Source organism: Nyctereutes procyonoides, unplaced genomic scaffold, assembly GCF_905146905.1.
Source record: "Nyctereutes procyonoides isolate TBG_1078 unplaced genomic scaffold, NYPRO_anot_genome, whole genome shotgun sequence".
NCBI classification, from domain to species: Eukaryota; Metazoa; Chordata; class Mammalia; order Carnivora; family Canidae; genus Nyctereutes; species Nyctereutes procyonoides.
Genome location: NW_026575159.1, coordinates 29182336 through 29204661, shown reverse-complemented (window position 1 = coordinate 29204661; position 22326 = coordinate 29182336). Strand labels below are relative to the sequence as shown.

Genomic DNA, 22326 nt, shown 5'->3' with positions numbered 1-22326 from the left:
TAGCAGACTTGGCCCAGACGGCGAGCGAGCGGGTCAGGGAGCCCACACGTGGCCCGAGGACTTGAGATTCTTAGGTGGTGCTTCTTCTGGGATTTTCCAGGCAACTGAAAGAGTCTCTTTCCCTTCCAACTTTTTAAGTAAGGAATCGTGAAGACGTTAAGATGTGATATCCCATAACGAAGCATTTTTCTTGCTGTATGACTTACTCTGTAGCCTTTGTATAATTGAGCATTTCTGCTTTTTCTGGAATTGCACTGGAAGCGCCTTAGGGTAGCACAAGAGACACCTCTGTGGAGCGCCCCCCCTCCCCGGCACACATTTCCTATGTCATGGACACCTGCCGACTTGGAATCTTGATGAGTATGTTGGTGCCTTTGTAAATGAGGTCCCTCTGCGCCGCTTTTTGTTCCTTTGTCTCCCTGGCTGAGTCTCGACTGTTCCCTTGAGGGAGCCTCAAGCATCGTCTTTCCAGGAAGGCCTCCCTGACGTCGTCGCCAAGCCCGGCGAGGTGTCAGACCTCTGTCCCAAATCCCCCAGCAACCACGCCCGCTCTGTCACTTAGGACACTTAGGACACTGCAGGTCCTGGCAGTTTGGGTGTCTGACTCCCTCTAAAGGGTGAGACTGCGTCCTCGTTGTAGGTGGGGACGCTTTCCTTGTTTGCGTGTCACCCCCAGGACGGAGCGTGGTATTTGCCAGAGCAGGTGCTCGCCGAGCAGCAGCCCACGGTGTGGGCTCCAGGCACCGGCCGTCCTGCGCGCCCGGAGCTGGGGACCCCGTGTGCTGACCCATAGCGCAGAGCGAACGTGGCTCCCGTTGGCTCATCCATCTCTCTGTTTTCTCTCGCCTCCCTCAGACGTGCTGTGCCCCAGCGTCCGTGTGGAAGGAGACCGCTTTAAGCACACCAACGGTGGAAGCAAGGAAATCACAGGTGAGAAAGCCCGGGCACCTGCCGGCTTGCTCTGCGGTGCTGTTTGCCCCCCTGGACGCAGGGCTGGCCTTGCTTATGTGTTCACCGAAGTCGAGTGGAAGGGCCTGGGTGGTGCAGGTGGCGGCCCCCATGAACCAGCAGCAGTCGCATTTCCACCTGGGGGTCGGTGGTGCCCCTGTGGGAGGCTCTAAATGACACATAAGAACAAGTGAGTTGGGGGATGAATAAGCGAATGGTGGGCGGAGTGAGCAAATGTGTGGAGAAATCCACGCATTTGGAGTGAGAGCGTGAATCAGAATTATAGATACAGGAGGGAATGATGGGAGAGAGGGAGAGAGACACGTGGCTGCAGACCCAGCAATAGACATACCCCCCCCCAGACCCCTTCCTGGGCCGTCCCTGCGTGGACGCGGTAGGTGGGGTGTGCAGCAACGGCCAAGTGGGCTTCCCACCCTCCCGAGAGCCACGAGTGTGGGAGTAGGGTTTGCTTCTCCCCGCGGCCTGCGTGGGAGCTTCCCCCTGCCTCCAGGACGCCCGCCCCGCCCCTGCCCACGGCCTGCGGGGCCCCGTGCCGCCTCCACGTGGAGCGCCGGAGCGGGTCTGCCTGCCTGGCCACGAAGCCAGAGGGGTCGGGAGTGGGTGCTTCGCAGGTGCTGTCCAGGGAATGGCATCCCAGGCTACTGCCATGACAGGGCGCCCCTGCCCACAAGAAAGTGCCAGCATCTGCCTGTTTGTGCTCCAGGGACATGTCTAGGATGATCCTAGACATGTGGGAGGCTGCCCAGCCTGCTCACACAGCAGGTGAAATGTGTCCTCAAGAGTGACTGAGCCCTCGGGTTCTACTGCCCTTTGGGGTGGGGGACCATGCCGAGGTCCACATTTGCCCCGTTTTGTGGTGTTTCCCGGTGGGATCCAGCTGTAGGCACCTGCTGGGGTGGCTGGCTTAGTGCCACAGCCTCATCAGCTGCTTTTCCTCCCTGCCCCCGTCCACTCCCCCATCGAGTGCCTCCCAGTTCAGCTCTTCTGGAGGGACCCAAAGGAAGACGGGGTTGGTCGGTTGCCTCTTTTCTCCTGCTGGAGCACCTGGTGTGTCGTTGGTTCTCAGCGAGGAGCTCTCCCTCCTGGGGGCCCTCTGTCAACCCAGGAGATAAAGGTGGCGCTCATCCTCTTCACTTTCTTACCTTGCGTGGGGGATATGCTTATAGCTGAGCTGCTCTGTGGGGCGAAGCTTCTGGGCAGTTTAACCTCATTGCTCCCACTCGCTGCCTTGGCAACCCCCAGCCAAGCACGGCTCCCACCGAGGCCAGTCTTCAAAGCAAATTCCTACCTCCTGCATTATCCACATTACACTTTTGTGAAGCAGCGAATCCCTCAGAGCAGCATCTCCTCGCCCTAAATAGTTCATTATCCGGCATGTGTGTCTACAGAAGGGACAGATGCCACCAGACAGACATTAGGAACAAATAATGAATGGTAAGAGTCTTCACTGAACACCTACGGTGAGCCAAGCATTGAGCCCATGTGCCCTCATTCAGCCCGTATGATGTATGAGATAGGCACCGGTTTGTATTTTATCATTGGGGAAACCGAGGCACAAGCACATTCAGTAACTTGCCTGGGTTTGTGGTGTAGTCAGGGCTCACGGGCAGACCATGGGATGGAGGGCAAGAAGAAAGGAGGGAAGAGGGATCCCTGGGTGGCGCAGCGGTTTGGCGCCTGCCTTTGGCCCAGGGCGCGATCCTGGAGACCCGGGATCGAATCCCACGTCAGGCTCCCGGTGCATGGAGCCTGCTTCTCTCTCTGCCTGTGTCTCTGCCTCTCTCTCTCTCTCTGTGTGTGACTATCATAAATAAATAAAAATTAAAAAAAAAAAAGAAAGGAGGGAAGAGCTCACAAATAAACGAATCTGCCCATGTCACCGCAGATGAGCCGGTCATTCTCCATCATTCTGTGGACTAAGGAGCCCAACTATGTTTTCTACTTAAGAACAACTGATTTTGCTGGGAAGATCCACTGTGCATGGGCGTGTGTGTGTGTTGGGGGCACAGGTGTACACGTGTGTGTGTTGGGGGCACATGTGTACACACACATGTGCACACGTGCATCAGTTGGGCAGGGCGTGAATGCATTCTTCAGCGTCTGGCATGTGAGGAGGGTCCTGCTGACAGCGTTTGGTGATGGGTAGAGGTGATTGGATTCCTCGGTTAGGAATCCGCTGTGTGTCTCTGCAGCCAGCGGAGCCCTAGGAGCTCCCCTCCCCTCTGTGGGCCCTGCGGCTCCCCTCCCAGGAAGTAATTGCGGTGCCGGGCAGTCATCCATTGCACGTGGCACGGATGGCCTGTTTGTGCAGCGCCGAGCACACGGAGAACCTGCTGGATCTATCCTCTCCTTTAATTATAACCAGTCCAGAGAAAAACCCTCGCTGTGTGGAAGCTGGAGAGATGGAGTCTCAGACTTGCCACTTTTAACGCAGTTGGGTAATTGGAAAGGCTTTTATATTCTGGACAAAAGATGGAGTTGCCCAAAGCCTCACTTCCAGGCATTCCCTCAAGGACTTTGGCAGTTCGGGGGGCTCACCAGGTCAGAAGAGCCAGGGAGGGAAGAGGGCAGGCAAGGTGGTTTGGAGGCGTAGGTCTCAGGCTGGCGCTGCAGCCCCCAGCCTCCTGACATCTCCGAGGCTCGGGTTCCCTGCCTGCGTGACTGTGCCTCCCACGCAGTGTTTCTGAGGCTCTCTCGGGGCTCATAACCGAACTGGGAGCGCCGTTGACTGCAGGTGTTCTACAACATTCCTGGGAGGTTAGTGATTTGGGGTTTAAGAACATACGAGGCTCGGGGCAGCTCGGAAACGTGGCCGCAGACATTCTGGATTTCTCTCTCCTGCCACCTGGGCTCCTGCATCCAGACATCACCGAGGCACACCCGCTGCACCTCTCAAGTGGAGCCCGGCCTGAGGCCTCCTCTGTCCCTCTCCCCACCCACCCCTCCCTGGTCTCCCCGTCCTGCCTCCCTGCTGCCAGAATGGCCTCCGGAACACCAACACGATTGTGTTCCTTTCTTGCTCTGAAGCCCTTCCACGGCTCCTCCCGCAGAGAGACACCCAGACTTCGCTGTGTGGCCAACACGACCCAGCCCGATCGGCCTCTGCCTACCCCATCCCAGCCGGTGTTCCGTGGGCCGTGGCTACTGACAGCCCAGAGTGGCCAAGATTCTCAGAAGGAACCTGGCTGACCCGAGCCCAGTGGCCTTTGCACATCCAGCTACCTAGGGTGCCCTTTCTTCCTCCTCTGTCTGCCCATCTTTTATTTGTTCTTCAAATGCGGGCCAGGCCTCCCTGGATTGCTCCTCAGCTGGACAAGGGAGGTATTTCCTGTGCTCCTATGCAAGCCCTGTCATCATCCCCCCTCCTAGTCATTCACCCACGATGCTGTCACTGATTGTGTATGTCTCTGCGTCTCCCTAGACACCAGAATCTGGGGTGGGGAGGGCAGCTGGGATTTTGCATCTCCCTAAACACCAAAATCTGGGGGGGGGGTGCAGCTGGGATTTTGCCCTGTTCATTATTGGGATCTGAGCAGCTAACAGGGCATCCTTCCTTCTCTCTTTCCCTCTTTCTACAAACTGTGCCACAAACAAGAACCACCGGGGCTCCTGGCTTCTTTAGCATTGCAAACATGAATTCGATCAAATTGCTCAGCACCCGATGAGGGAAGCAGTCCCTAGATAAGCTGTGTGTGCCTGGGCCAGACCCACCAAAGACCCAGGAGAAGCATCCTGTCTGGAGAGTCCAGCAAAGCTCCACCCAGGGGAGTGGACGGGTGGGGAGCACACTCAGTGGGCATCAGTGTGGAGCAGGTGCAGCCAGTGGACTCGGGGCCATGGCTCACGGTGTCCCTGATGCCGCCTGCTTCAGCTGACTCCGTGATTTTGGGGAGGTGTACCCTCGCAATTCCTGCACTGAACAATTGCTTCTGTACCTCAGCGTGGCTTGCATCAGGACCCATTTACCTGGAGAACATTTTTCATCTTCCTTCGCAGCCTTTTATTTATTGCGAGCAATTCATCTTTTGTCTCCATGCCCTTTGCTGCCACCTAGTTAATTGCTTGTTGTTCAAAGTTTTGCCATGTTTAAGTCTTTGTTTTTATTCATGGTTTTTATTCATTGAAACCGATAAAAGTGGAACCAGAAAGCAGAGCATATGGTTGCTATTTTGAAACTTAAAAGCAGAATTGTCCCACTTGTAACCGCTGAAGGGAGATGGAGCCCGGGGTGGCCCTGTCTGGTGACAGGTGACAGCTGTGAAGTAGGGGAGCAGGTCCCCTTTGCTGACTTGTCAAGGGGAAGGCAGGGGCACGTGTCCTCTGGATCATGAACACGCTCTCTGAGTAAGAGTGGCTGCTCCGGGGGGCCCTCCAGGGCTGGACGTCCGTACGAGGCCTCAGACCGGCCCGTCAAGTGGTGGCTGCCCTCCCCTCTGTACAGGTGGGACGGGGAGCTGTGAGGGGCTTGGCAGTTGCAGCTGCGGCGTGGGGCTGCAGCCTAAGAACAGAGCTGGTGCCCCGGGTGCTGACTGACCTGCCCCTCCCTGCCCACCTTCCCTCCCTAAACTTAACTGGGGGCATCTTCCCTTGAGCAACAAGCACACCCCTCCAACCTCACCACCTCCCTATAGGAACTTCCCCAGGCGGGCAGGGGAGTCAGAAAGTGTCACAAAAGGGAGAGCCCTCAGGAACCCACCGGTGCTGGGCTGCTGGAGGTGCCAGGTACAAGCACCTGCTCAGTGCAGCCCTGCCTGCAGGCTTGTGCCTGGTCCTCGAGGTGGGTGCCTGCCAGTTGGGTTGTGTTCCCCACCTCCTTGGTGGAGGAGGCACAAGGATGCCAGCCACGGGTATGGTCACTGTTCGGCCAGCTTTCGGGCCCAGGACAGACTGTCTCCTAGACCTTCTCTGCCTTTCGCTGAAACAGGATCTGATCCCAGACAGGCTCTACACCCTTTACCACTTGGTGTCTGTTCCATGGACCCTCCAGGGCCTTATGAGCCAGGCTCCCCCTTCTCAGGGACCAGCACCCCCACTGCTGGGAACTTCCCAGTGCCACCAGGCAACATCCAGGTACAGGGCCCCAGCCAGCGTGGCAGCTCTGTGGGTCTTCAGAAGGTCTCGAGTAGGACCCAGTCAGTTCCGCCAGCTGCTCCTGCTAGGCTTGCAGGGCTCTCAGAGGTATTGATCCCAGAGCTGCAGGGGCATCTTATGTTTTTGATCCCCAGGTGATGTTCTAAGAGCAGGGCCAGTCTCTGCTCAAGGGGGCTGTAGCCGTGTCGACAGAGGGGCAGAGGAGGAGGTAAAAGGAGAGGGCTTCTCTCTTGTTCAACGGCAGGTGTCTCGCAATATCTAGTGCCCTGACCTGCCACACCTGGGGCAGGGGCTCCCCAGGATTCCTCTGTGAAAGGGGAGGTGGCTGCTCCTTGCCCCAGGCCTGGTCCTTTACAACCAAGTGATACTGCTGGGGCTCCGGGAAAAGTGGCAGAGTGATTGCCAGGGTATGAGCCTCTTGTGATGGGATTTCACAGAGGATATGGGTCCAGAAGTCCCTTCGTGGTCCCCAGCAAGAGCTGGAGGTATAGACAAAGCGACTGCCAGGTGCCGGGTGCCTGCAGTTGCTTGCTCTGTCATCTCACCTCACTGAAATGACTCCGCTGCCTTGTGACGGTTCACTCCCTCCACCTTCCAGTTAAGGAAACAGGCTCTAAAAAATCAGACAATGTCTTCAAAGTAACTCAGTATCTTTATCCCTTTAGCCAGTATAACGAAAACACCACTGACTGAGTGGCTTATAAGCAACAGGATTTTCTCTCTTACTGTTCTGGGGTCTGGGTAGTCCAAGACCAGGAACCTGCAAGATTTAGCAACTGGCGAGGGCCTACTCTCTGGTTTGTTGATGGCCCTCTGCTCATTGTCCTCAGATGGTAGAAGGGCAAGGGAGGTCTTGGGGTCTCTATTTTTCTTTTAATTTTATTTATTTATGAGAGAGAGAGAGAGAGAGAGAGAGAGAGAGAGAGAGAGAGAGGCACAGACACAGGCAGAGAGAGAAGCAGGCTCCACACAGAGAGCCCAACGTGGGGGACTTGATCCCGGGTCTCCAGGATCACACCCTGGGCCTAAGGCAGCACTAAACCGCTGAGCCACCTGGGCTGCCCATTAGGGTCTCTTTTATAAGAGCAGTGATAACCATCCATGGGGACCCTACCCTCGTGACCTAAGTGGGCCTCAACCTATGAGTGAGTGTTTGGCCTTCTAGGTGCTGGGGGCTCTCTCTTTTATACAGTTGTTCTCAGGTAAAGGGAATATGCTGGCCTAAAGGTGGCTGGAAGTCCAGTTGCATGAATTTGTGCTATGGGCCAGGCCTGGTTCTGGGGACAGGGGATGGTGTGGTACGCTCAGCTCCACCTGAGCATGTCAGCCAAGGAGGAAGTGGCCCTGCTCCTCCTGTGTCCAGCTCAGGCCTGCTGACTCCTCCATGGCCCAGACCACATGGTTGATGTCAGGTGGAGATGTGGGGAGCCCACCCCTTGGAGGAACCCACCGACTCTGGAGAGGCTGGATCATTTACCCCAGTGCACAGGAAAAAGCATACTTTGAAGCTGTGCTTTTTTCATCCATGAGGGAGCTTCTGGATCCATGTTTTCTCTCTTCAGGACTAAATATCACTTAACATTATGTCATGAATTTTATTAATTAGTTAGCTAGTGTGTGAAATGCTGTTCAAAATGACATAATGACAACTCTTAGTCATTTTCAATAATGACATGATGTCAACATGATGAAAAGCTGGGAACTCCAAAATGTCACCCAGAGCTCCAGCCCAGTAGAGGCTTGCTGTGCCTGCAACTCTCCTGGACCATGACAGGCTCTGCTCCAGGCGGGGCACAGCCTCTGTTTGTGTCCGGTCCCAAGCCTGCCTGGTCCTTCCTTGCTGCCTGCAATTGCCCTTTACCCTCCTGCCGTATGTTAGCTTATTTTTGGTCTCCTGTGAGGACACCAGTTTCCAAGAACCAGGAGTTCATCTCTCCTCCCACTTTATGTGTTGTGCTCACATATGCTTGGCTCAGAGCAGGCTCTCAAAAATATGCCTCGGATGAATAAAGGACATCCATGCACAGAACTTTGTGGTAGAAGAGGCTATAATCATTATAATGGGAGCATAATCGATATGAAAACTATTCTGTGGGTCCCTGCATGTTAGACGTTTTGTATCCTATCATTCAAGCTTTACCACAATCCTATGAGTTATATGCTAAAAGAACCTCCTTTTTATAGATAAAGAGGCTGGGGCTTAGAGATGTTAACCAACCTGCTTAAAGTCACCCAACAAGGACCTTGTGGTCAGGAACACAGACTAGACCTGCCCAATTCTCTTACTCAAACTCTCAATCGCTGCCAATTCTTTTCTGTGCTGCTGTTTCTTACACCAAGCTTGGAACACCAGAGACACTCTCAAATATGTATTGACTGAATAAATGATCTTTTAGAATAAAGGTTAGTAGGATGTCTTTTTCACTGCAGTGTAAGCCCTGCAAGCTCGCCTCCTGTTTGCATGGCAGCACCTTTGAAGGTTGGAGATGCCAAGAATCTTCCTGAAGTCTCATGGGTTAGGCGTGGCCAGGGCTAAGAGTCATGTTAGGCCTGGGGATGCAGAAATGAGCAAGCCCCCATGCTTGCCCTCTGTTGTCTTCCTTCCAAATAATCCAAGCTTCCCCGTTGCCTGAGGGGCACGGTTTGAGCCAGTATGTCACGCTGTTCTCAGGCTCTCCTGAGGACCGGGGTTCCTGGCCTGCGGGACTCAAGTCTGGACAGTTTTGTAGGGATGTGGGTGCAGATGTGCTGGCCCTAGTGGTGAAGCGTGAGTGATAACTGACTGGCCGTGCCATTGCCCTCCCTTTACAATCAAGTGCTCAGTGCAGAGGCTCCTGTACATTATGTAGCTGGCCCAGCGTCACATGCGTGTGTCCCTGTGCTGATCACCCCCTCCCCCACCAGCGCCCTGAGCACCAAGGTCACGACTGTCCCATCACAGACGTTCCCAGTGCACATGAGATCCTCTCTTTGAGCCCAAACAAAACAGGACCAAGTACCTTCCAATGATTGTAATGTCATTTGGTTTTTTTCTCTCTGACCTCTCACTCTTTAAAAATATGAAATTTAAAATGCGCCAAACTGTAATCCAAGCAAAATTCACATGAATGGCAGGTCTGAGGCCACAGGAGGGAAATCCCTAAATGACCACTCTGCCTGCAGAGCCCTCAAGGTATTCCTGCAGGGGCTTCCCGAACACTGGCCATGCAGCCAGGACATGTTCCAGTTCTTTGGAAGACCCAGATGTGCCTTTCTCCTGCACTTTCCCTGGGATTGGAGATGGAGCTCTACATGTCCTTACTTTGTCGTTTGTTTTCTCCCCAAAATCTATCTGAACAGTTCCTCTGCTCACCTCTACAGAGACACATGGCTCCCCCTGTCCCCTGTGCTCCTCCTGCCGCTCACCCCAGCTCTTCTCTTTGACAGGTTTTGACCTGATGGATTCATTCAGGGTGAAGGAGATCCTGGGGAGGAGAGACAACGGGGTGCAGAGCTCCTATGTCCGGATGGGATCCTTCCCTGTGGTACAGAGGACAGAGTGAGTGCTCACTTCTCCTTCCAGACCTACCCTGGATGCCTGGCAGAGGGAAGGAGGGAGGCCAGGCAGCCACGATTGCACACTCGGCACTGGGTGGGGCTCTGACCAGCTCTGAGCCTGGGGAGGTTGCCGTGAGACAAAGCAGCCGAGCCCCTGTCCTGGGAGTCCACCCTGTCTCTTAGCAGATCTGTCACCATTGTCTCTATTGGTTCCCTGGCCTTCTATATTCTCCCCTTCATGGGGATTTGGAGGTAATCACTCATGCATGCTTGTGTTTTTCTATCAGTTCATTAAATAGCACACATGTGTGGTTGTAGATACATGGTGCCTACTGTGGATGAGCCATGGCATCACACACAGGCATTGTGCCCCCCAGACTCACCTAGTTGGTTTGGCCAGTGGCGCCCCAGCTTCAGTAGTTATTGGGTGCCTGGCCTTACGCAACTCATTGGATGCCCCTGTTCCTCCCGTCGTGTCATGTTTACCACCAGAGATGGATGTTCCTGCCCTACACGGTTATTGAGAGATTATAATATAGATTTTTCCAGGGTCTGACACCTGCTGGGTCTCCACTCAAGGCTGATGATGCTGGTACCAAAATCAATGTTCCATTCTGCTCACCCCAGGCAGACAAATCTTCTGAAAACAAAAGTTATATTTCATCACAGCTCTTTCTCCATCTTAAAGTTCCTGAGTTGTTTCCCAAGTGTTCTTACACTAAAAGGCTGGAAAGGCCTTGTATTTGACCTGGCCCCGTCCTACCTTTTTGGCCTCAAGCTCACCCCCAGGCTCCTACTCTGGCTCCTCTGGCTCTGTTCCAGAAGTTTCTGGGCACCTTCTTCTTGCCACAGAGCCTGTGTTCATGGTCTTCTCTCTACCTGAGACACCAGCTAGTCCTTCAAAGTACAGGTCAACCATTATGCTTTCAGGGATGCCTTTCCTGACCTCCAAAATGAAGGCAGGCCTCTGCCTATCTCGTCTCCTTACAACCTGTATTCCTGCATGAAACAAAGTGGCAAAGCTGAAGCTGATCACTCAGCTGTGTAATGAGTTGTGCAGACCACCTTCCCTGCTCAGCCAGCAGCTCTGGGAGGGACTGGAGTCTGGTCTCTGCTGGGGACCCAGCCTCAGGATGAGCTCTGTCCAGAGGGGGGCTATTCAGTGTCCGTGGGATGGATGGATGAAGGTGTTAGTCGGTTCCTAATGAGGGGAGATGCTTCATCAGGTACTGGCTTGGCAAAGGTGGGCTGGGAGCACCAGGCTGCCGAGCTTGGTCTGCACACCTGCATTTTCTCATTCAGGGAGGATTCTCTGAGTGCAGCCACACCCTGGGCCTGTGTCAGACCCTAACATCCTCTTCCGCTTGTGAGCTGCACAATTACCTGCATCGCTTGAATGTGACTACAGGGAGGAAGAGTTTGGAGAAGTCCCCTCCTCTCTGTGTTTGCCTTTCTCACCTGAGCAGCAGAGACCGGAACCCCCAACAGCTGACCCTTAAGCGAAGTGTCTTTCTAGATGCCAAGTGTTACTCTCTCTCTACAGATGATGGGTGGGTGTTATTCTTCATCACCTGGCCCCATGCTCATTTTGGGGGTAGACAAGGGAGAGCAGAGTCTAGCTCCCAATCCCACGTTGCTCCCTGCACATCTTTGGCTAAATGCATCCCATTCCCCATGTGTATAGTGCAGAAACAGTAACAGGCAGCTTCACTTTAAAGGGAAAATGCAGTAGAGAAAGAACAAGATGAAGGAAAGGAAGCCCACCTTGTACAGAAGTGGTGGAAAGGCCCAACAGAGACCCGTGGAGTACACAGAATGGCTGCGAGTTCCGCTCAGTGCAGGGGATCTGGAGCAATGGATCTGGGCTCGAGTTACATGGGTCCTTCTAAGAAGGGATTTCTCTATGGTTCCAATGTGTTTTGTTTAAGATTTTATTCATTTATTCATGAGAGACACACAGAGAGAGGCAGAGACCCAGGCAGAGGGAGAAGCAGGCTTTATGGATGGAGCCTGATATGGGACTTGATCCCAGGACCCCAGGATCACACCCTGAGCCAAAGGCAGATGCTCAACTGCTGAGCCACCCAGGTGTCCCAGTTCTAAATTTGTTTGAATGGCAAAACACTGGAAACAAACTCAATCCCAGCAGAGCTCTGACATTTCAAGGATAGTATCCTTGTAGTTTTTTGTGCTTTAGTAAAATAAATGCAAAAATATACCAGCAGGTGTAATTTTAATTTACGGGTTAATTTTGTTCATAACAGGAAGGAGTGTCACTTTCAATACTAACTTTTTTCTCACCTGTGCGATGTCTGATGGGCATTTTACACACCTGGTCTAATTTACTTCTCACTACAGGAAAGTGCGGTGAGCAAGGCAGGAATTCCTCTGGTTTATCCAGCATGACATTTGGGGCTCGGATGGGACAAGAACGTGTCCGCCATCTCACACACACTCTGTAGGAGGCAGAGGTTGGCCACAACACTCAGGTCTCCCAGACCCATGCCCTAGGTGTTTCTCACAGTGATCTTGTCATCTGCTGCGTTATTTGTGTAAAGGATAAGATTGGGCCACTTTGGTTTCCTTTAGATTTTGGTTTCCTTTAGGTTTTTCTCTGTTAATGACCATTCCCCCTCTTAATTATAATACCTTTTTCTTAAGCTATATATATCCCCTCAGAAAAAGTCTTAGTCTCTCTCCTTTTATCTAAATATAGAGAGAGGGGCACCTGGGTGTCTCAAGGGTTGAGCATCTGCCTTCAGCTCAGGTCATGACCCTGGGGTCCTGGGATCAAGTCCCACATCGGGCTCCCTGTGGGGAGCCTGCTTCTCCCTCTGCCTGTGTCTCTGCCTGTCTGTGTCTCTCATGAATAAATAAATAAAATCTTCTTTAAAAATGGAGATAAAGATGCAAATTTGTAGATCTATGCTATATAGACCTAAATATCTACGTGGATCCATCTGTATTTTTCTATGTGTATATATGTCAAATATGCACACATATGTGTGTATTTCAAAGGTATATAAAAAATGTGTGTTTGGATAAAAACAGCCCCATGGTTTAATTCATTCATGAAATAAGAATAATGAAGGGACGTGCAGGATCTGTTGTGGCTGCAAAGCCTATGTCTGTGCAGTCGGGTGGGGAGGGCCCGTCTCCCTCCCATGGGGGCAGTGACCGGGGACCCCCTCAGTCCTGCGGGGGGGCCCAGTGCTGAGTGATGGATGCTGCTCCTAGGGGGCCCAGGTGTGAGCTGCCTGAGATCCCGGCTCAGAGAATGACTTTGAACAACGGGGTCCCCCTCCCAGGTTGGGTCTGTGCACTGAGAACCACGAAAAGAGGGCCCGTCTTAGCTCACAGGTTCGACAGCCAAACCAAGGGTCCCAGAGGGTCTGCGAGTCGGGAACCAGGAGCCCAGACGCCTCCTCATTTCCCTTCCCGGCTTTCTGGCTAGACGGATTCCACCTCCTCCATTGGAGAGCTCAGTGCCTCCATTCCTCTGGAGATAGATCCCTGCCCCCAGAGCTAGACAAGGCCCTACCACAGCCAGGTTCCTCAGGGTGAGGATGTGGCCAGCTGATGGGTAAGAGCAGAGCTCTGGAGACGGGACCCCCTCTCTGTGCAGGTCTCTGTTCAGCCTCTTAGCAAACAGATTGTGCTGTGTTAACCCTCAGAGCCTGGCTACCCTTGGCTACAGCGTGAGGATCAGAACACCTTCCTTCCATTCTGAGTGTGGAGGGGAAAGGTGGACCCAGGTAGTCCCTGTGGGCAGAGCTGCGGGGGGCTGACTGCCCTCAGATGAGGGGCTGGCCCCCCACGCTGGGCAGGGCCCCCGGGCTCTGCTCCGTGAAGATTCGAGGATGTCCTGGGGCCCAGGGCAGGGGACTAAACAGGAGGAGACACAGTAGCTGGGCCCCGCTGAGAAGGAGCCAGTGGGAAGCGATGAAGACAGGTCCACTCAGCTGCATTTGACCCCGGGAAGCGGGGAGGGTGGGTGGCAGTTTAGCGTCTGTCATCAATTCTGTGAGATGGGGATGGTGGAGACATGGAAGCGTACATACCCTGTGGGGGTGGCCTCGCAGGGCCCAGGCAGCGGGGGCGATGAGGGAGCATGGCAAGGGTCTGCAGAGGGTCATACCGAGGCCCCTGTCAAGGAGAGGGCAGTGAAGGCAGGAGAGAAGGCCGATGTGAGAGGCTCGGGAGGTAAAACTGGCAGGATGTCGAGACCCGAGGGTCACCCAGGCTTCCCTTGCGGCCCTGCTCTCATTGCTCTTTTGTTTTAGTTTTTATTGGAGTTTGATTTGCCAACATATAGCATGACACCCAGTGCTCATCCCCTCAAGTGCCTGTCACCCAGTCACCCTGTCCCCCTGCCCACCTCCCCTTCCACCCTCCCTTGTTCCTTTCCCAGAGTTAGGAGTCTCTCATGGTTTGTCACCCTCTCTGACATTTCCCACTCATTTCTCTCCTTTCCCCTTTATTTCCTTTCACTGTTGTTTATATTCCCCATATGAGTGGAACCATATGATGATTGTCCTTCTCCGATTGACTTATTTCACTCAGCATAATACCCTCCAGTTCCATCCACGTCGAAGCAAATGGTGGGTATTTGTCGTTTCTAATGGCTGAGTAATATTCCATGGCATACATAGACCACATCTCCTTTATCCATTCATCTTTCAATGGACACCGAGGCTCCTTCCACAGTTTGGCTATTGTGGACATTGCTGCTATAAACATCGGGGTGCAGGTGTCCCGGCGTTTCACTGCATCTGTATCTTTGGGGTAAATCCCCAGCAGTGCAATTGCCGGGTCGTAGGGCAGGTCTATTTTTAACTCTTTGAGGAACCTCCACACAGTTCTCCAGAGTGGCTGCACCAGTTCACATTCCCACCAACAGTGTAAGATGGTTCCCTTTTCTCCGCATCCTCTCCAACATTTGTGGTTTCCTGCTTTGTTAATTTTCCCCATTCTCACTGGTGTGAGGTGGGATCTCATTGTGGTTTTGATTTGTATTTCCCTGATGGCAAGTGATGCGGAGCACTTTCTCATGTGCTTGTTGGCCATGTCTATGTCTTCCTTGGTGAAATTCCTGTTCATGTGTTTTGCCCATTTCATGATTGGATTTTTTGTTTCTTGGGCGTTGAGTTTGATAAGTTCTTTATAGATCTTGGATACCAGCCCTTTATCTGATGTCATTTGCAAATATCTCCTATTCTGTAGGTTGCCTTGAGTTTTGTTGACTGTTTCTTTTGCTTTGCAGAAGATTTCTAGCCCCGCTCTCATTGCTAAGTCCACTGCCATCTGTCTCTGTCCACCTCCAGGGATGTGTTCCCTCAAGGCTTGCCTGATGAATACGCCTTTGTCACCACCTTCCGGTTCAGGAAAACATCTCGGAAAGAAGACTGGTACATCTGGCAGGTCATCGACCAGTATGGGATCCCGCAGGTATGAGCAGCGCACCGTGTCTTGGGGGCCAGGAGCTATTTGTTTCCTTCTCATGGGGATGGTGCCCCCCCACCATGTGTTCCCTGGGATCCCTCCATCCAGGGCCCAGGAGATCAAGAGTCTGGCATACAAAGCCTCAGGGAAGCTGGAGAAGAAGCCGAGAGATGTAGTTTCTTCTCCCCATGATAGTCCCATGTCTGGCACTCCAGTGGAGCAGAAGCCCACCTTCCCTCCTTCCTCAGGGGTGCTCAGCCTCCCCCGGAGGTGGCAGCCAGCCCCGCTGTCCTGTGGCCTGTGCTCTGGTGGCAGCCTGAGCTACATAGTGTCATGTGAGAAACTAGCTCGGGGTCAGCTAGACCTGGATTCAAATCTTGCATCTATTGTCTCTTGGGTGCGGGACCCCGAGATGTGTGAGTTGAGTGTTCTGAGTCCTCATGTGCTTTTTGGCCATGTCTATGTCTTCCTTGGTGAAATTCCTATTCATGTCTTTTGCCCATTTCATGATTGGATTTTTTGTTTCTTGGGTGTTGAGTTTGATAAGTTCTTTATAGATTTTGGATACCAGCCCTTTATCTGATATGTCGTTTGCAAATATCTCCCATCTTCCATTCCCATTCCCGCCTGTCCCACAGAAAGCAGGAGAACTGCCACAAATGGTTGGGGAAGTGAGTCTCTAGCGGGGTGAGCCATGTCTCTAGCACCTGTGGAGCAGCACTGTGTACATAACCCAGCCTTGCTGCAGGTGCCTCCTCTCTTGGGACAGGCTGTATCTATAACCCCGAGTGAAGCTCTGAAGCCCTGTCTTTGGCCACCAGAGTGTGATTTGGAGTTTTGTCTCCACTAAGTTCAACAGCCAGTCAGCAGCAGGCAGCTGGGTTGTGGGGGGGAAAGAAGGTCAGAGAACCAGGGCCATTAGCACCGCACGTTGGCTTGTTATACGCCATGCCCTGTGAGCTCCCGTCTTCTGTCCTTAGTCCCCTTGAATGAGTTTCCCATAGCATCTGCTGGTCAGATTGAGACGTGACATGTTTTTGGCCCTGACTCCTGAGCGCCCCCATTTCCTGAGTGTGGGAGGCTGGGCGGGACAGGTGAGGTTCTTCTCCAGAGGCCCCTTTATTTCTGGAGGGCAAGCAGCCCATCCAGCTCCATCCACAGGCACGTGGGGCTTCTCCAGTGTCTCAGGGTCTGGTGCAGCGGGACCGGGTGCCTGCTGTGCATTCTTGCAGTCGAGCCCACCACCCCCTCGTCTGGGCCCTCTCGGTCATGGCATTTGCAGAGCTATGTGGCCTAGCCGTCTGCCGTGCCCTCCCCCGCTCCTGCTGGAACGAGCCAGGGGGCTGGGACACTACGGGGCCAACCGGAGAGACAGCCTGCCTCTGGGGACGTCAGGCTCATTTTCGGAGAGGCACCTGGCAATTCCATTTCACTGAGCAAGACTCAGCGGGGTGCCCTTGGCTGGTGGTCTGATGGTGGCCACTTCCACGCCCCACAGGAAGTGCTGGCTAGACACAGGGAATGTAGAGAAAGAGAATCGCCAGAAGCGATCTGTGTTCACAGCATCCCACGTAACCTGTCAGGCCTACAGACCTAGGTTTTTATCTTCATCACTGCATTTAGGATTAGCAGCCACACTTGAAGGTTGGCATTCTCCCCATGTGTCATTCAGGCATCCCGGATACTATAAAGGGACAGGAAAGAGGTGGGTACGGCTGGAGCAGAGCATGGAGGGTGCTCATCAGAGATCAGGCTCGAGAGGTGGTAGGGGGCCAGGAACCTTGTGGGCTGGTGCAGGCACTTCTGCTGGAGACCAGGCTCTGGGAGGTGGGCAGGTCCAGAAACAGGAGGACAAATTCAGGGACACTTATAATCAAAGCAAGAGATGATACTGACACAGACCACTAGTGACAGTAAACTGGGTCAAAATGATCCAATTCTGGATGTCTTTTGAAACCAGGACCAACAGGATTTGCTAATGGATTTGAGCCTCAGGGTGCCTTCCTGAGGTCCCCAGCTAGTGCTGGTAGACATAGGATTCAGTCCTGAGGGCCACCATCCCTGGCTACGCGTCCTGCTAGAAGAGATGTACATCTGAAGGGAGAGCCATGTCCTCAGGAAGTGCCTACAGTGGTGCAGGGACACAGAGCTCAAATGTGCAAAAGTATTTTCTAGAAACAGAAGACCCCATTTAATAATAATGGAGTATTAGGGTACGTGTATTCATCATGTACCAGATTACAGGCTAGGGGTTCGTAGTTTTCTGTGGTTTGCCCTCACCACAACATACCAGCAGGCAGTGCAAGTAAAATCAAATCCTAGCCCTCCCTCCCTGTTGTTCTGGGGTCATGGCGTGGGGGCCCCAGAGAGAGAAATCAGAACCCTGGGTTGTGTTATAAACACCGGGGCTGATTCCCAGCAGTGCGTGGACACCTTCCTTGAACCCAGGGCTCTCATTCATTCACTCGCTCATTCATTCATTCAGTGTTTCTTATGGGGGTGGCCTTATGTATGGGGTGTCATCCTCGCCTCTGAACGGAGGAACAAGAGAGACAGAGTCTGCTTACAAGGACGGGGCAGGGCGGGCAAGAAACAGGTGAACAAAAGCAGTGAACTCTGACCAAACGCTATGAGAAAAAGTAAATGACACAAGCCTGGAGGCATGTGAGCAAGTGAGCACGCTGGAATCCCGCTGTACGTGTGTGCCAGAGAAGGTTTCCACTGTGGGGAGGCCTTTGGATTTATTTGCTTAGTTTGTTATAGCTAATACTTGGAGAAGCACTTGGCACATAATACGTACTGCATAAGTGTTTTACTAAATGTCAATTCGTTTCATCCTCATAATGACTCTGATGTAGGTGCTGTGATCGGTGTCATTTTATAAATAGGGAAATAGTACAGAGAGGTCAAATAACTTGCCCACGGTCGCACGGCTCAATAACGACTTGCCGGTTTGGGTGTAGACAGACAACAGACAGCCCCAGTTTTTGAAGAGCTTTTAAGAAAGTGACTAGGGTTAAGGTTGCAGATGAAGTTAAGGGTCAGAGTTGAGGAACCCGGCAGAGGCTACCGGGGAGTCTTGGGATAAGTGACAGCAAGAAGTGGCCACCTGGGGCCTGGGTGGTTGGTGGTTACTGGAGACCATGAGTTCTGGAGCCACAGAGGACAGAGTCCCTAAGGGGGAAGGAGGGAGAGGCCGGGAGAATCAGCCCCCTGACCCTGTCGTCCCACCTATGGTTTCCATTCCAAGGGCTGCTGTGGGCCACACTGATGAGAAGCCCAAGGGCACAGGCACCCACATGGGGCCCTTAAGGCTCAGACTGTGGAGGGCTGGGAGCTGGGCAGGGAAGGATGGAGCATGGCTGGCAGGACAAACGAAGACCAGCAGAGGAGTGGGCAAGAATACAGTCATTCACTCTCCCGCTGATGGATATTTATTTTCTGTGTCACGCGACCCCCCGACTTCATGTGTCTGTGTTGCCCACCATCCTCTTCCTGACACCTGGCACGTGGCTGGCCTGTCACCGAGGGTGTCCCCTGAGTACTGTGTAGGGGAGGTAGCAATGAGCATCTGGATGGCCATGGGTCCAATCATTTTTTCATTTGTAGGAAAACAAAAGTAAGACTTTCTTCCAGCCTCACCCAGTCATCTTGCAAAGGGCAGGGGCTCCTCCAGGGAATATGACACAGGAGTCCCTGCCACCAAGGAGCTTTATCCTGCTGTAGCTTCAGGTTCCTCCCCATGGTGGGAAGCAGCGTGGGCTATGGCAGGGTCTCAGCCTCGTCCCTGGGGTCTGTTTGGCCAGCCCAGGGTTTGATTTATTTATTTATTTTTAAAGATTTTATTCATTTATTCATGAGAGACATGGAGAGAGAGGCAGAGACACAGGCAGAGGGAGAAGCAGGCTCTATGCAGGGAGCCCGATGTAGGACTCGATCCCGGGACCCCAGGGTCACGCCCTGAGCCAAACGCAGACGCTCAACCACTGAGCCACCCGGGTGCCCCCAGCCCACGGTTTTAAACGACATGGAGAGAAGTTGGGGTTTCTCGTTGGTCTGAATGCTCAAGCCCTTCGGTACCAGTTGTCTTGCACACTCACAGAAGTGCCCGTACCACATGGTGCCCGTGCGTGGAGCTGTGACGGGCGTGAACCCAATTATCCTGTCCAGGGCAGGGCTCAGAACAGCCCGCGGGGTAGGTATTATATTAGTGTCCAGGTTCAGGAGGGAACCGGGCCTTTGTCAGAGGTTGACCAGCACCTGGGGACACGGCCCGGAGGTAAGCCCTGACTCTGCACCCCAGCCCCTGTCGCCATCTCCCACCTCGGTCCCCTGCAGCTCAGGGAGCCTGCGGTTCTCTGTTCCCCAGGTCTCCATCCGCCTGGACGGCGAGAACAAGGCAGTCGAGTATGACGCCGTGGGTGCCATGAAGGACGCCGTCAGGGTGGTCTTCCGAGGCCCCCGGGTGGGTGACCTCTTTGACCGGGACTGGCACAAGGTGGCCCTGAGCATCCAGGCCCAGAACGTCTCCCTGTACGTCGACTGTGCGCTGGTGCAGACGCTGCCCATTGAGGAGAGGGAGAACATCGACATCCAGGGGAAGACCGTGATCGGCAAGCGCCTCTATGACAGCGTGCCCATCGATGTGAGTACCGGGGAGGCCCTCTACAGCCAAGGTCCTGGGGTCACCAGGGGAAGCCTCGGGACACTGGTATCCCCAAGTGCCCCTCACAGGTCTGTGTCATTTATTAAGACATGGCCTTGGACTCCCTTTGGAGGGAGGACCTCGACCTTGAAACCATCCTGAAGCCGGAGTCACCATCCCTCATGCATGCAGCCGGTCATTTGTCACATATATATCAAGCACCTGCTGTGTGCCCGGCACTGTGAGCAGCAGTGAGGACGTATATCTACATACGTGTTTGTGGGTACACAGGTACAATTATAAATTGTAAATTTATTTATTTTTTTAAAGATTTATTTATTTATTTATGATAGACAGAGAGAGGGAGAGAGAGGAAGAGACACAGGAGGAGGGAGAAGCAGGCTCCATGCCGGGAGCCTGACGCGGGACTCGATCCCGGGACTCCAGGATCGCGCCCTGGGCCAAAGGCAAGCGCTAAACCGCTGAGCCACCCAGGGATCCCCTAAATTATAAATTTAAATAGAGGTTTTTTCCCTTCTCTGATTGTAGAAAATGTGGCAAATATAGAAAGTATATGCAGAATAAATTTTAAAAATCATCCTGAGGGCACCGCCCAGCGATAACAACCCATAACTCAGCATGGTAACGGCTGTCCCCCTGCTGTCACCCCATCAACGTTCGTTCTTCTTGCTCTTCCCTCCTCCTTTCTTCCTCTTGGGTCCCCACGATGCATGCACATGGGGCGCTGGCGCTCTCCATGTGCTCCGTTCAAGCCGAGGCAGCCTTACCTGCCATGACGGGAGCATCCTGCTTCCTGGGAGATAACCGGGGCAGGATTTAGGATAGCTCTTCCCAAAACCATTTCTCATCTTTTCATATCTTCCTTTTTCATGTGTCTTGCTTTCGTTTTGCCAATCTGATGGCAAATGGCCAATGGCGTTTTATTGTGGTTTCCACCTGCGTCTCCCTGCTTCCACTACAAAGAGCAGTCCTCGAGTTTGTTGATTGACTACTTGACTTACTTCCCCTCCGGTGACTGCTGGCCTGTAGCACTGGCTTATTTTTACGATCGTGTTTTTTTTTCCCCCTAACGACTTTTAGCTAATATGTATATATTCTGAATACTAACTCCTTATTTGTTGTAAGTTGTAAATATTATTTCCTGATCTGCCAAGCACAAACCATAAACTAAAAACAAAACAAAACAAAAGAGTAAATTTGAATACCTGAAAATTCAAGAAATGGTGATGGGGCAAAAAGCAAAACCACCATTAAGTTAGAAAGTCTTTTGTAACTCACGTTGTTAGATAAAGGCTAGATTAGACACATTGCCAGTGTATGTGGATTCCTCACGATGAAGGCCGGAGGGGGGTGGCTAGAGGGTGTAGGCGGAGGGGAGACGGGGCCGAGGGAGGCGCCCACATGCACCCCTCTCCAGCCCACTCGAGTGGCGCCGTGGAGGTCACGGCCACGCACGGAGGTGTTCTCTGGCTTCGCAGGGGAAACCAGGTGGCGCTTCCTTCCGCATGAAGCTGCTGAGAAGATGGAGTAAGATAGTAGCTGTGGGACCAAATCGAACAGAGGCAATACAGTAAAATCAAATAAAGCTATACAGATCACCCCTCAGGTGCTGCTAATTCCAGTGGGTGGAGCGTCCCGCTGGGCCCGGGCTGTCCTCAGTGCCCCCGCCCCATTTCGGATCCAGTTGCCCCATGGGAGCAGCCACGATAAACACCCCCGGTTCACGGGCAGACAGGAGGACACGGCTTGAGAAGCTGAGTGGCTCTTCTGAGGTTGCAGGCCGAAGCACGGCAGGGGTGGGATTTCTGCTCCAACAGCCCGTCCTCAATGCCCATTTGCCAAGCATGCCTCCCCTGAGATGACAGCCTGCTGGGCATGGAGCTGCGGTGTATTCCTGACGCAGATGGGGTCACGGCAGGCCCCACCAGCATGCGCATTACGCTCACCAACACCTCCCCTTGAGCCAGGGAGGGGGCATGGCTCCTGTGTTACAAGTGGGGAGACTCCAGCCCAGAGGCAGTAACTGGTTTGCTTCAACCCCTGTCACGAGGCCAGTGTGGGGTGAGGCGGGGTGCGGGACCCGGGCCAGGCCTTTCTGCGCACAGGTGAAGTCTGCAAGAGGTTGAGACAGGGCAGGGTGAGCTCAGGGCCGCCTCTGAGGATGTGCCCTGGGGCTGCAGGGAGCAGGTGAGTGGGAAGGAGAAGGAGGGGTGGGGTGAGGTGGGCCAGCAGGGGACCGTGAGAGGCTGGGGGCCTCCTCAGAGATAACGAGGTTCCTGGTGCCTCCTACTGGGGCTGAGGGTGCAAGAGAAATGGCCAGGCAAGCAGGTTGGCCCTTAGGCCGGGTGATGGGGTGAGGGTGCCATTGAGCTGGGGGTGAACTAGGGATCCAGGTAGGGGTGGGAAGGGGCGATCCTGGGCTCTGAGGGTGAGGCTTGTCTGGGACCCCCATGATGCCGCGGCCCTTCCTCTGTCCTAGTATGGAGACCCCGTCAGCCTTCTCTTCCCGTTTCTGCTCCGCATCCCACACCTCTGCTAGCCTCAGAGTCTCGGGGGAGTGGCTCAGATCACTCTCGGATGCCGGGGGGATTCATTTCTCAGGCCCTCCATCTGTCTGGGGC

At 53.6% G+C, this 22326-nt stretch overlaps 1 protein-coding gene across 1 annotated transcript in view; it reads left to right on the top strand.

Moving 5' to 3' along the window:
* The window catches only part of COL22A1 (collagen type XXII alpha 1 chain), a 242116-nt gene that overhangs the window by 29468 nt on the left and 190322 nt on the right, over positions 1-22326 (top strand). Inside the window, exons 3-6 of the mRNA XM_055314212.1 lie at positions 856-930; positions 9487-9598; positions 14922-15045; positions 19409-19684. Of these exons, the coding sequence (XP_055170187.1) occupies positions 856-930; positions 9487-9598; positions 14922-15045; positions 19409-19684 (587 nt within the window). The remainder of the gene's footprint in view (positions 1-855; positions 931-9486; positions 9599-14921; positions 15046-19408; positions 19685-22326) is intronic.